The 15,287-nt window shown below is 40.7% G+C and overlaps 1 protein-coding gene across 6 annotated transcripts in view; it reads right to left on the reverse strand.

Annotated features, from left to right (window-relative positions):
• The window catches only part of gbf1 (golgi brefeldin A resistant guanine nucleotide exchange factor 1), an 80,670-nt gene that overhangs the window by 29,719 nt on the left and 35,664 nt on the right, over positions 1 to 15,287 (reverse strand). For all 6 annotated transcript variants that reach the window (XM_062400544.1, XM_062400545.1, XM_062400542.1 and 3 more), the window contains exons 4-9: positions 12,142 to 12,273; positions 6,061 to 6,179; positions 5,383 to 5,491; positions 5,070 to 5,130; positions 2,916 to 2,970; positions 574 to 721 (exon numbers count right to left, since the gene is read on the reverse strand). In XM_062400544.1, the coding sequence (XP_062256528.1) occupies positions 574 to 721; positions 2,916 to 2,970; positions 5,070 to 5,130; positions 5,383 to 5,491; positions 6,061 to 6,179; positions 12,142 to 12,273 (624 nt within the window). The remainder of the gene's footprint in view (positions 1 to 573; positions 722 to 2,915; positions 2,971 to 5,069; positions 5,131 to 5,382; positions 5,492 to 6,060; positions 6,180 to 12,141; positions 12,274 to 15,287) is intronic.

The raw sequence follows: 15,287 nt of genomic DNA on the forward strand, positions 1-15,287 counted from the left end.
TTACAAAACAGATATATAAATATGATTTGATGGCGGGTCTCAACATATATCCGTGTTCACAAATGTACAGAATTTGGTTAAAGTGTGGATTATAACCTTCAAGTCTAAATACACATTTTCCATTAATAAGTTAAGTCTCTGTTTCAATAACTGCTGTTGAACCTTGATCTTTGAGGTCAGCTTGTATCTGTTTATAACCTTGATTCTTTGTCCACCTTTCAAAATTCCCTTCTGTTTAGTTTTTTTTCCTGTTGTTTTTCACGTCTGAAGATAGTTCCCGAGTTTCTTCAAATATATTGGATTTGACTGCAACACTGTAGACCCCTGAAGCTCCAAAAGTGTTTTGTGTAGTCAAACACTTCAACCACCCCTCTATCAGCATAGGGGTAGATAATGAGTACATTTTAATTTGTAGGTGAACCATCTAAACCTACACACATGCAGCAATTCTTCACTGTCTGATTTTTACTCGACCAGGATTATTAACAGAAGACAACTTTTTGACTACATCGGCCTCCACTAACCGTACCACTGATGATTGTTATTATATCATTAAAACGGAGGGTCTCTCACCTGAAAGGTTGTTGTTGCTGAGGGTGCTGGACTGGGCTGGGTCCATCTGACCAGAGGGACTTCGGACCATGTGTCGCGGCTGCTTTGGCGAGCGCTTCTGCTTCTTCCATTTGGACGACTCACTCATTCCACCGGCACGCATCTTCAACTACAGGAAACAAGAGCACGTCACTGAGCAAGTCCTGGGTTTAGCTGACCTCTGCAGCAATCTCCTTATCTCTCCACTACTGGCAGGCTGTGCCAAACACCACACCGATAAATGTTAACCGTCAAATTGCATTATAGGTATTGCAGTCAGGCTTTGATAAGGAACAATAGTGTTTGGACCAAAAACGCTGATGCCTCTAGTTCTGCTGCAAAACTAACGGTTCCAACTTTAGTTTTAAACTATCTATCATGAGCCACACAATGTTTATGGGAGTGCAATGTTAATAAGAGTGTTGTTTGAAATAAAGGACAAACTCATCTAAACGGATGCATCTTTTCCCTTCCAAAGCATTAACACTTCTACACACTGAACTGTCTCACGGAAATTTATTGCACTATACTAAACTCTATAGTTAATTATGGTCCTTGGTCTAATTGTCTTGTATAATATGCCTGGAACAGAAGACTAGATGCATATGATGAAATATAAAATAAAACCCCTCTGTTTAGTTGTTGTCTGAGAGATGATGTACTGTAAATGTGTGAAGATACTGAGTGAGGTTCAACAGATAGGAGCCTATTTGATCAAAGCCTGAAATAAACAAGGATTCATAAATTCACAATGCACAGAACAAAAACAGCATAGCATATACATGAACATTGTACACCTGGAAGAGCCTCAGCCACTTATTATGATTTGATGTGGGTTACTGTTAATGTAATTTAAAGGGTTCTGTTTCCTCATGGTGAGGGTTGTTTTTACTTATGCAAAACATTTACAGTTTCAGACACTCTCAAATCTATCTTGTGATGTAATCTATTCTTAAACAAAATACTGAGGCATGCTCGATTAAGCAAAAGATGAAAGGGCTTATGACTGGCATGAGAATGCAGAAGCTGATACATATGCATCACAAAAAATGACAAAATACAATAATATTACAAATGTAATGAGAGCACTCACAATCACAGACTTGTCATAGTGAACTGTGTTTAACATGATACAGACAATTCAGAATTAACTACATTAGACGCTAAGTTTATTTTTTTTTAGATGATTCACTTAAAGCACTTGTCAAGTTCCTGCTTTTAGCCACGTTTACAGTCTAACGGGGTGGAAAGTTAGTGAGTGGTCTTTAAAGATGGACAGGGGGAAGGTTACAGGAAGAGATTCTCCAGCCCTAATACTTGAAGTTATCTTCCTTACCTGCACTCGTTTGTTTTTCCACAAGATATTGTAAGCCTCAGAAGAGAAGGGGAGCGAGCAGTTGCCCGTGATTAGTGATGGGTAACATGTCAGCAGTGGGACCAACACACTCAGGCATACATGTTTACTCTTAATGGTGGGGGAGTGGGACTCAAACAGCTCACAGGGTTTTAAGTGCTCACAAACACACACACATGCAAACGCGCACACACACATATTTGCTCCAATCACTAAAGGATGGGCAGCAAGCTGATGAACAGGCAGAGTGAGTGGATGGAGAGACAGACCATGCAAAAAGCAGCAACTGCTGGAACTATTGATCTCAGCTCAACAACAATATAATATATTTAATGACAGCAATATGGCAGCCATTAAAAAGCAGCTAAACTGGACATTTTAGTCATATATATATATATATATAGTATGTAGCCTCTTTCATTAGTATTAGAGTTGAGTAATTAGTTTTAGTCATAGTCATAGAAACAACTGTTTTTTACTAGCCCTCTCCCTACAATTCGGACTTGTGCTTCTACTCAAATGAGATCCTGAGTGTCCAGGATACAGTGTTGGGCATGTGGGAAGGGAAACGCGCAGACATAGAAAGATGGACGACTTAAACCATACAGTAAATGTTCCAAAAAGCAAAACTGAACTGAAAGGGCAAAAATAAGACTGGAACGGTTGGAAATGGGTGACAGGGGAAAGAGAACCATAGGTTTATCCAGATGTTGATCTTCAAGGGTCATTTTAGATAAGTTGTTTTTAAGTAAATAGAATTCCAACGTGCAGGGATTAGTGCTCTTTAGGACATGTTCATATTTCTTAGTTTTTTAAGTGATGCTATCACATCATTAACTGTTTTTTACAGCCATATACAGAAACCTAAAGAAAAACAGCACAATGATAATGACAAAACCCAAGACTGTAAAAATGAGGGAGAAAAAACAATAACAATAAGCAGGCATATTCAATATCTCAGTCCTGTTACCTTTTTTATGTTGGCACCAACATAACTCTTGGCCTCTTCTTTGAACTGTGGGAGTCTGTAAGAAAAATAACATGCAACTTAGAAAAATTTAAGACAGTGTTGCAAACTGTGAATATTTCAAACAAACTATTTTATAATCTATATTTACTGGCACTCAGTTTAAACAATATCACAATTGTGTTGTGTATGTCATTTCGGCACCATAAGTTACTTAAAGACAGCAAATATCTGCCTTTGCTGCTTTGATTTAGAGTTTTACATCCTTTTGGTGTGAGTCTCGCGTCACTGAAGCGTGTGTCCTAAACTGCCTAAGTGGCAAAACCACAGTCATAATCTCAACATTTTCTACCTGAGCCACAAATAAACTTTTCTAGCATTTTACAAGCATTGCTGGCTGCTGTTCTCAGAGCACCACACAAAAGGTAGGATAGGATTCTGTGGAGTCTAAAGATTTGCTGGAAAATAAGATGTCACCCCATTCGCGAGCACGAGCACACAAACACAGACACACACAAAACCATTTACACACACGCACGCACGCACACACTAGGAGCCAGCAGCCCCCTTCTGACATCAACTCGGCGTTAATAGAGTGTTGTCTTGCGAGCATGATTATTGGATGATCTGTGGGTCCAACAGATTAACATGCCTGATACTTTCAGCAGGCAATCTAAGACTCCTCATGAGGAGCTGAAGAGCGCTGCTGCTCATTATTGTCTGTTGGGGGTGGAACGGGGGGAGGCCCATTCCCATTCAAAGGGTCTTTGTACAATTCAGGGGGCTGGGGGTTGAACATGAGCAAAATGAGATGAAGAGCGTGTGTGTGTGTTTGAGAGATAGAGAGAGAGAGAGAGAGAGAGAGAGAGAGAGAGAGAGAGAGAGAGAGAGAGAGAGAGAGAGAGAGAGAGAGAGAGAGAGAGAGAGAGAGAGACAGAGACAGAGACAGAGACAGAGACAGAGCAGTATCAGAAGGATGGAATAACAAGATGACATTACATTTATATGTAATTTTGCTATTCACATCCAGGGATGTCTCTATTTATGAGTTTGGCTGTCGGGCATTTCTGTTTTTATACATGCACATGCGCATAAGAGAGGAGGTGAATCACACCATAACTTTATTTTGAGCTATGTTTGTTCTCAAGGTCTGCTCCTTCATATTCAGATGAGCAGACAAGTTTTTCTTGTAGCTTATTTTCCTGATTGCTTCTGTCTGGCATCATTGGCAATGCTAGTTTGGTGTGTGTGTGTGTGTGTGTGTGTGTGTGTGTGTGTGTGTGTGTGTGTGTGTGTGTGTGTGTGTGTGTGTGTGTGTGTGTGTGTGTGTGTGTGTGTGTGTGTGTGTGTGTGTGTGTGTGTGTGTGTGTGTGTGTGTGTGTGTGTGTGTGTGCGCATATATATGCTTCTTAGTATTTATGGGGCTGGGAGCTTTGCTGTTGAAGCAGAGACCAAGTTCATCTATATGCAGATCATACGGTGTGCAGCTCTCTTGGATCATCCCTTTGTCTGCGACCGAATGTGACTGGCACTCTGATGCATCTGAATGGGGTTTGTGGAGATGGTGTGTTTATGTGGGTGCATGTGCGTGTGTCAGGCTCTTCTAAATGCCAAAGGAGAAATCATGTTATGACATTAGTAAATCTGTGGTCCATTGACCTTAAGCACAGAGCAAAATTAAATTCATGAGCTTTAAGGGGAATAATGAGGCCTAAGAGAGAAATATATGCAGGAAACCTCCAATCTGTGATGTATCAGTCCAGCCTGCTCTTGTTCTGTGGTGAAATATCTTTAGACTTATGAATGAAATTGCTCTTACAGAATTAATGAAACCGAATAATTAATCGGTGTGAGCAATGTAGAGACCTTCACATTTAAAAGCTAAACGATTGCTTTTTTGATGACGATCGGTTTACATCCATGACATGGCCTTAAATAGTTGATATTTGGCCATTACATGGTAAATTGATCCTTGCTGCTTGCGCTTTATGAGTAGATTAGATGGTTCACCGGAAAAAACAGTCGCTAAATAAACACAATGTTTTCATATATGAAAATAAACTTGGCTTTAAACCCCTCAGCAGTGAACACATTAAATTAGAACTAAACACATCTACCCAAAATCTTTATCCATCCTTCACTATGCTACTTATTTACCTGGAGTAAAGCAGCTGCACCATGTCAACCAGTGTATGTTCAGCTGATTTCCTGAGAAGGTCTGCAAACACGGGAGACACATATATGAGAACCAGGCAGAAGGAAATTAGGAGGCAAGAAACAGTCAAACTAAGAGTGAGAGACCCCCAGACACAGACATTTAGAAGAAACTAAATGGCAAACAATAAATATTAATATATAAATGATTGTGGCAAAACAAAATTTGTGTAAGCAGAGTTGAGAATTTGACTGTAAGTAAAGTGAAACATAGTCATGGAAATAGTGGTTCATGACCGTGTTGCATGCTACTCACCACTAAGGCGCATTTCAAAGCAAATCCTGAAGCAGGACTGCATGATCTCACAAACCGACTCGTTGGTCAGATGGGCCCCGACTGGTGTCAGCAGCAGAGTCCTCAGGACCTTAAACAGATCAATACAACTGTACAAAAATCTGCAGTTGACAACTAAGTTGATAACATTCTGTCTGTTTCAATATAAACACATCTAAGATTAAAATGCATTATTTTACTCCTCAAAATAACTTATTTTCACTATTTTCAAACAAATATTCTGCCAAAAACCTGTACTGTCTACACTGCATTAACTGAGAGAGCTCTAGAGGGCTGTCTGTCTAAAAATTAGACAGACAGACAGACCTCATTGATGAATATCGGGAACACAAGAGCTTGAAAATCATTATTTAATGGTGAGTTAATCTAAGTTGTTAAATTTGTTTAAAAAATCTATATCAATATCATAATGAGCATGATTTTGTGAAAAAATTGAAAAAAGAGAAACCATTTATTAGCCCTTTTACCCAGCTCTACTTGTTTATATTAATATGTATTCCTTACATCATCATAAACTTAAATAACCACACTCTCAAGAGAACTTCCACTAAGAATTTCATAATTTAATAGACACCATTGTAGAATACAGGTCAGAGCATGACCACTTTAATAACAACTATAAAACAAGCTGTGATGTACCTGTAGAATTTTCATGAGGACGACTTCATCACTGGCAGGGTCTGTTCCCACAAATCTAGCATGTGTGACGGCATCTGCCATGTTCTCAATGGCCTCTGCTGCCGCTTCATGGTTTGGATCTTCGAGTAAGCAAGAAAAACAATGTCTTTATCAAATGTCTGACTCCAATTTTCAAACTAACACATACAAGAGCAGTTTCAATAAATAAATTGATGATTTCCCTACACCTCAGTGTTTTTAAGTGTGGAATACATTAACAGGTCATATTTCAGAGCACAACATATTTGATGCAATCAAAAAGCCTATAATGGTCAGGTTGTGGTGACAATGTCACCGCTGTTTAAATTGAATGTTTTTCTCTGAGATTATACCTAACATGCGTTGGGGAGGGAGTGGAGGACTATTTTGGTAATTGTTTCAAGCTATACCCAAATTTGAATGATTTCTTCTATGATGAACCAAATACCTCTTGGTTTTGGACAATTGGTTTGACAAAACAAGATATTGTGAAGAAATTACTGGTCTATAATCAAAATAATTGTTATTTGCAGGCCTGTATTGAATTAAATTACATTTCACAACTGTACCTCATAAAGTGTCCGTTAAATCTACATATAAAGAGAAATGGATTATCTCGGGCAATAAGAAAAAGTGAGTGGCCCGCATCTACTTTACATTACATTACATTACATGTCATTTAGCTGGCGCTTTTGTCCAAAGCGACTTACATTTTTAGAACACTCAGCATTTCTGAGGGGCCATTTTAGGGGTTCAGTATCTTGCCAAGGACACTTAGGCATGCAGATTGGAAAGAGTGGGATTCGAACCGGCAACCTTCTTGTTGCTGAACACCCGCGCTATCCTCTAAGGCCACGCTCTACTTGTAGCCTAGATAGGAATGTGTAAATACTACTTCATGTGACCTCTCCATGAAAGGCTCATAGTACAACAGACAATTCTATATTAACATTACATTAAAAGCTCTATTAACAACTCTAGCATCCTGATCATATCTGCAGCTGCCATGTAGACGTCATCTGCTCAGAGACGACTCTGGATTCAGAGCAGAGTGGTGGGACTGCAGTGTGAAATCCCAGTGGAACAGGATGCCTTCAAGTATTGACAGACTACTTATTTCAACCATCCAGTTTCAGTAAAAATGCAGAGCAGTGTTTAACTAGCTCTACCTGTGCTGCATGTGGTGGAAACACAATCAAACGGAAATTAGCACTGAACATAGATAGTTATGGTGTGATCTGTAGGCTGATTGTAGGGATTGTTGGTCAACTAGGCAAGCACGAACAGCTCCAACAGCTCAACACATAAACACAACTAGACAAGCCTCGTGTGGTCCATCCACATTGTCTTCTCAAAGCCTGGGGTCTAATGACCAAATGTGGTCTTTTGTTTGAGGCCGGCTGGGACAAACTGGCTGTCAGAGCAACAGGAGCCAGTGTTTTTGAAACCTGAGCGGCTGGCCAGCTATCTGCCTGGAGCCAGCCTGTTTTACTTTCCCATAGCCCCCAGGAGCAGTAATCCATTAACTAATAAGCAAAGGGGGGAAGAGAGGGGAGAGGAAGAATGGAGAGAGAAGGAGTTGCAGATGAAGATTTTCCCAAGTAAAACAACAATGCAGCCTGCCAACAAACATTGATGTGTGGAAAAGTAGGTTAATGTAACACTGCAGCTTTCTGTTTGAGCATGTGCTTACGAGTTGACTTAAAATACTTTAAGTTACTTGACAAAACCTAGCAACTGTGGAGTCATTTTACTCATTGTGACAAACTGGAGTTCAAAGTACATCAGTAAAAAAATAGTCCAATGGCTGTGAACTAGTCTATACGTGGTTAAGGCTGTTGAGACACAGCAATGCCAGCATCCCTCTAGAGGCGCAGGCGACAACAAGCGTGGAAGTTGTGCTGAAAACATCCGATGGCCAGACACAGAAACTGGAGCCATGGGGGGACCCGGCAGAATGTCATAAGTGATATAAAACACTAATCCTTCTCTTGGCACAAAGTCTGCACAAGCAGTGTCCAGAGGAGGGGTTGGGTGGAGGGGGCCGCGGCTTGTTAAAATAACGCAGAGGAGAGGAGAGGCTCAACATGTGTGTACGTGCCTGAGGGTATGTGGGCAAAGTCAATAGGGGGTTGAACCAGCTGCCACATAAAGAAGTTTAAGTATATCAAACTCTGGTCGCAAAAATCAAAGACATGGTGTGATTGAGAGTTAAGTGAAAGAGAAAGAGCAGAGTGACTGTTTTTTAAGGAGGGCGACACACAAAAAGCTCTCAAGCTGCACACTGCATAAGGGCCAATACATCTTTAGAAATCAAACAAAGGGACTGACGCATTTTCCATGGTCAGAGAAGAAAATTAGTTTGTTCACCTGTTCATCTTGTGAATAGCACAAGATTATCTTTCAGGCAGGCTGCTCTGCTCCCAGTTTTAGCTGCACAGTAACGGTGTGCGGTGGTAAATACACTGTATGCATACACTTTAAAGTTTTGATTTTCTTGACTATCTGGAAGGGTTGCTGCTTTTCAAAGAGTGTTCCTTGTGGTTTGATTTTGAGCAACTCATTGTCTCGGGAGAATTATCAATTTAGAAATTGGATTGTGATCCCATTCTTCTTATGAAATAACTGTATCTTAAATAGGTAATCTCTATTGTATTTCTGTAAAGCTAAGGAGGGCACAAGGGGGAGATTAAATAAAGGCCAATATGACCCTGATGACAACATTGGATTACTTTCTCATACTTAAAAGAGCACCTCCAGAGCCACAAAATATATTATACCAGCATCTACAAAGGCAGAGCACTGCTCCCTCCCTCGTCATTATATCACAGGGCTGACACACATAAGCTGCTTTTGCAGATTGTCTGTATTTTCTCAGGAAAAATACGGAAGAAAAAATGAATATAAATATCAATACTAATTCTCCTGTCATGTCTGAAAATGACTACAGACTCCAATTCACACTCATATTAAAGGTGACACCAATACCGCAGCCAGCCAGCCCTTTCTTACCCTGGTCATTCTTGTTGTGAGGTTAACCACTGCACTACCGTGCCACCCCAGCCCTTGGTTTCAAAATCAATTGCTGATGCATTTTCTTTAACCATTGGGTGTTGCTTTTTTCTTGAGATAATAAAGATTATGACTGAAAACTGTGTTTTCCCCTGGATTTTTTGTCTGTGGAGGTTGTGTTGAAGGTATTGCTCTTTCCTTGTTAAACCGTTTTACTACTGATGTTAAATATGTTCTTTGGTATTTTATTATAACAGCCATTAAATTTAATGACAATTTATTCAACCTCAGAGTCACAGGCAGGCTACTGCTGCACTCTAAGCTCATCTTTTCTGGCAGTGGCTGCAGTTTAAGCCTCTGCTGAGCCTCGCTCTGAGCCATAGGTGGGCTAGTGACCCATGTGGCTGCTAGCAGCACAGTGAGGGGCTTTGCTGACTGTGCTGGGCAGCAGAAACAGAGGGAAAATGAAGGAGGAACGGGGGAGGAGTGATGAGCTGTGGGGAAAGAGAGGATAGAGCAGAGATGTGGATGTCTGTCAGCACTAAGGCTTAATTTGTCGCTCCTTCCATGCCAGTAGACCTCAGGCCACAGATTTTGAGGAATTACCTCACACTAATAGAAATGAGTGAGTGAAATAACTGTGTGTGTGGGGGGGGGGAAGAGAGAGAGAGACAGACCTATCCCTTCCTTTTAGACCGTACACAAGCCCCCCCCCCCCCCCCCCCCCCCCCCCCCCCCCCCCCCCAAAGAAAAAGGGAGGTAAAGTGGCTGCATTGGACATGTTGGCAGGACAAGGGGGAAAATGTTCAGGGTGACACCTTGAAGGGGAGGATCATATTTAACACAGCACCAAGGATGCAGAGGGACACAGCTGTTTTCTCATTCAAGACTTAGAGAGGCATAATGTGTGTAAACTTAAACTGAACCTCAATGTATACACGCTCCATAATTTGCTGAAAGATCACAAGACATAAACTGGTTACATGAATCATTTAGCGAGGATCACGATCCATGCAGTCATGTCCACTGAGAGAAGCACATCAAACAATGTCTGTCTTATTGCAGGTAATTAAAACAAACTGATTTGTGAAGATTTACACACAAACCTAAAGCTGAAGAAAATAATTTAAAAACATGTAAATCCAGAGGTTCAGGCCATAAAAGGTCTTAGGTGTTGTTAGGCTTTTGAAGTTCTTCTTAGCCAGGAGATGGCAGTACTTGACAACATCAGTGCTGTGCTTTCTGTCCATTTAACGCATCAACTCAACTATCCCCAAAGCAATATATACATATAGACACACACACACATATACAACTTTGAACAACAATTATAAGAATTCCTGCTTATAAATGTAAATAATATTTTATTTGTATAGTGCCAAGTCACAATATACATTATCTCTAGATATTTTACATCGTAAGATCAAGACATTAAATATCCAATATCAATACTAGTGCAATAAGTTGGAATAGGGTTGGAGCATCGTATTGTCCTAGTTAGTTAGAGATGATAGGCATTTAGCTTCCTCTGGAAGCTTCTGACACATTCTTCAGATTAGGTTTTAATTGTCTTTGAACTCGCATTCACTAAAGTTTGCTCATAGCTCCATCCCACCCCCACGAAAAATGGATACATAGCTAAAAAAAAAACACAATGAGAGGTAAGTGTGTTAACCGGCTGCTGGAGACTGATCTGTGATTTATCCTTATATTAACTGAGAGTGACGAGTAGGAGCCTTGTGAGTGTTAGAGTGCTACAGTTGGGCATCCCTTAGAGCAGTGCAGAGAAGTACTGAGTGCTAGTGGTGATGGTGCAATGGCGTCAGGATGGGGGTGGTGGGGATCAAGGGGGGCTGGTGTCAGGGCTGGACTGTCAGGGGCTCTGGGACTCAGACGGCGATTTGTGAGGTGACCTTGCAACAGATATTGCGTGTGCATGTGTGAGCCTGGGCAGACAGTCCTCTTAACTTGTACCTGGAGGAGCTTCAGTGTCAGTCTGAAAGCATCAAGTCCTGCTCTTCAGTTTGAATGAAATTCACAACATCCTCAGTCCTCATCTTTTGTAGAAAATGTCTAACATACACATGCATTATATTTTATCTGGTTTAACACTTAAATTGTAGAAATGAAATACCAAGATATGGAAGGTACTTTTCCTGCAGCTTTTTTAACACTGTACAAGATCCCTGCAATTTTAGGCTAGTATTTAGTTTAGTAATGGTTGCAGCTGTTTTGACACCACTGTAACACTGACTGCTATTTAGACTAACATCTGGTGATGCATTCTTATTTCACACATAACAAAACAACTGGCAGACACTGGGCCATATTTCCATGATGAGGCTAATGAGGACAGGCAGTGCTGTCCATATGCCAGCATAACTTCTCTGCACTTATGATGAGAAAAGACCATTCCTATTCCTGGCATTCCTGCACTGACCCAACATTGAATGAGCAAAAGAATAGGCCAAACTGTAGGTTCCCAATGAAAAACTCCAAACTTTTGAAAGTGCTTATCTTATACATCCTGCATATAAATCCGGATTCAGAGTATGTGCAAATAAATAAGTTGATCTATTAGTTTATGTACAAACACTATAAACTTCTCAAAGCCCCTGTCAAAACAAAAAAAGTAAAGTCTGAGCTACTTCATAGCAAAAAATATAATTGCTACAAAAAGAGTATTAGCTGCTGAGTAAACAGCAACTTTTGAGGAGTCGACATAACGGCCAGTCTAACACTGGTTTGTGCAGTGGTTAAGAAAAGAAGATATTTGTAGAATAATGGGGTAGTAGCACCTGCATACTATCCAGAGATGTAGCGACATCACCTAATATGAATGGACTTACAAGTATTATGCCTTCTTGTGTACCACAAATTAAGACAAGCAACACTAATGCAAGATCTTTGTATTAGACTACTAGGTATTCCTTTTACCTAATCGTATGCATACATGTAAAAAGATAAAATATACAGTACATGTGGGTACTTCCAGGGGAAAAATGTAGCCCAAAAAATGTAATAGACAATGCTAATATTGAGTTCTCTTACCGAGGAGGCCGTAGGAAAGGAACTTGTTGACAGAGGTAAGGGCAAGTCCTGTGATTGGTCCAGTGGTGTCCTCAGAGCGGACCACTTCCAGGAAAGGCCTCAGGAATATGTTGGGTTCAATATCTGACAGCTCTGAAGGAGAAAGATACACAAAACAGTTGGTTATGACTTTGGGCATCCTGGACCTGACTTTAAGTTCCCGAGTCTCAAGAGTTATTAACGAATTTCCATCTTTATTCAACTCAATACTATTTTATTTGTGTAGCGCCAAATCAATATATACACTTTACATAGAAGGTCAAGACCTTTAAAATTGTAAAGAAACCAAGCAGTTCTCACAATGAGCAGCACTTCGGCAAATGTTGAGATAAAAAACTCCCTCATTAGCTGGAAGACACCTCTAACAGAACCTAAGTCCGTGTGGGCGGGCCATCTGCCTCGACCGGCCATCTATATGAAATCTGTTTGTAGAGTTATCACTTGGGTATCCTTTAATTTTGTGTAAAGCCCCATGATCAGGTCATGGAGAAATTTGAACTGCTTTTGACTACATCATAAAAACTGTTTTGTTTAGAGGTGGAACCATTCTCCAGAGCTGGCTCAGCTTTGGTTCTGAGTTTTTCAGCCATTGTTCGATTAATACTTTGTGGTATTTGGGAAAAGGGATCTGCAATTACATGGTTATGCAGACGTGATCACTCAATCATAATTTGACAAAAGAATGTATGTGGCACGTACATTTGAAAGAATAAAATAGGTGTAATGTGTAATATTGAAAAAATCTACATCCAGCCCTAACGTAAATTACCTAATACTTCAACAAACTGTAGCTATGAGTTGAGGTATTGCAATTCTGTTGTCCCGTTTTGTGATACAAGTTTGTGGATGTTTTGTATCTTGGTCTAAATTTCAGAATCAGTAATTGCTAGATTTTGGTAAAAAGGAGCCTCTCATATCAAGAACAGCTTCTATAAAATAAATGGTAGAAAAAGTCCTTTAAAAACAATATATAAATAATCATACACTTCTATACTTTTAAACAAAACTTTAAATAATGAGCCATTATATAACAGACCACAGTGAAATATCAGCTATCGGAAGCAAACCATAATCATGAGCTAAGCCCTACCTATTGAATCCTAAACTTTATTAAACCCAGCTGGAGTTATCAGTTCACAGAGAAAGGCACTTTGCTAGGCCTTCCACTCTGAGAACCACCTTTGGCCAATCCACCCTGACTTCACTGGTCTTGCTTTCTTTCGAGAATTCAGAGAGAAAAAACGGGGTCAAGAAGGGGAAGCAAAAATACAAAACAGGTAAAACAACAATGGGGAAAATTAGTGGAGTCACGCACGTCGCTGGGAAATGTTGTGCCAGAGGAGCGCTCGCCGCAGCAATACCCTGAGGATTATGGCTTTCTTAAGAGAAACTCCACTCCAGACAAGAAAAAACAACTCGGACATCAAAAGCACGGAGGAGAGTGTCCAACCAGTTTCCAAGGTGTACATGTGATGGCTTGGAATTAGTGTGTGATATCCAATATCCCTGCGGCTTTGTTTAGAAATCATATACGATGAAGGGACTATGAAAATTGCCAGTATTTGGCAATTTTCACAGTCCCTTCATCGGCCGCCAGGTCACTCTTAGGCCTCGCTTTCAAAAGTAAAGGATCTCTTGCTTGCTGCTTGTTTTAATATTATGTTCATTTGGTGTTATATTTGAATAAGTGTCTGAGAGTGTGGAGCAGTTTTGGATGAAGGATGACACCAAGTCTAAATTTAGCAACGACGACCCCCCCCCCCCCCCCCCCCCCCCAAAAAAAAAAACAATAAACTTAGGATTTAACCAAAATAAGAATAAGAATCAGCATTAACTTCAGAGAGTGAAACAGCTCTGCTGCTTCAATCTGTCCATCAGCTGCCAGAAAACTTTTTAAATAGGGTTTTAGTGTCCCATTACTTTACAGTGTAAAAACAAAACATGTAGTAAGGGTGGAATGAGGGCGCTCAAATGAATCTGTCAATAGATCCTGATGAAGACTTCATCACAAGCGATCACCCTGTAAGTGCTGTGGCTGCATTCCCAAAGTCCACAGATTAGAAAACTCAATTGTGTTGTATTGATCCGGCCGGCCATCGGTGAACACAGGGCTGACTGGAGCAGTCTGTCGGTGGCCACAACCAATCTTCTTAAATAAAGTCTAAATACAGGCTCTGTACTTCAACTCAATCTCCAGGGCTTGGGGAGTGAAATGAAATAAATAACGACGGCTGCGGCCATGGTGAGGCAATCATTCTATAACCAGGTTGACCTCTGGCTGACATTGACCAAAAAAAAAAAAATGCAGGAGTAAGCAGCTCACTCAGCTGTGCATGTTGCCATCTGAGGGCTGGGCTTTTGGGGTAGCAGTCCTGATTCAAGAGTGTGTACAAGTCCAACTCAAGCTAGCTATAACTGGTTAAAAAAGGTGTGTCAAATGAGACCATTGCCATTCACCATGAGCCCAATCCTATCTACCTTCACCAAGCTAGAGCCCTGACTTTCTGCTTGAAGCTGAAGAGCAAGTATCCAGCCATGTGTGGATTACCTCTCCAAATGCCCCACCAAAGAGTCAGAGAGAGAGCGGGAAGGCGGGGGCGAACCTTTGCCCTGGGAGAACGCCTCAAGATGAGGCAGGCTAACCACAAAGCAGAGGCCATCTTTAACACATGCACATCTATTGGCAGTGGAGCAGAAAAGGCTTAGGACACTGGGAGCAACAACAGGAGATGTATCTGAGCTGCAGACGCACATTATTGTCCACACCACACAGGGGAAACACGCACAAATAACATCAAGAAATGAGACTCACACAAAAAATATCCACCCCAACCAACCACACCATCTCAATTTGTAAAAATATTTCAACGTGGCGTCTCTGCTAAGACCCTGCACTTTCTAAGTAAAGTCAAGAGTTATACAAACAGGCCTTTCTTCCACAGGATCACAGTGTTGCAGATCTGAGCATGAAGAAGCAAGAACATATTGAGTTTTCTTAATGGCCAACACATCACAGAAGAGAAGGATTATATTCTTGTAGTGTTGAAATTGAAACTGAGGAACTTTCTAGTCTTACAAAAAGCATGTACAACAGATAAAAACACAGA

The sequence above is a fragment of the Platichthys flesus genome, chromosome 12, assembly GCF_949316205.1.
Source record: "Platichthys flesus chromosome 12, fPlaFle2.1, whole genome shotgun sequence".
NCBI classification, from domain to species: Eukaryota; Metazoa; Chordata; class Actinopteri; order Pleuronectiformes; family Pleuronectidae; genus Platichthys; species Platichthys flesus.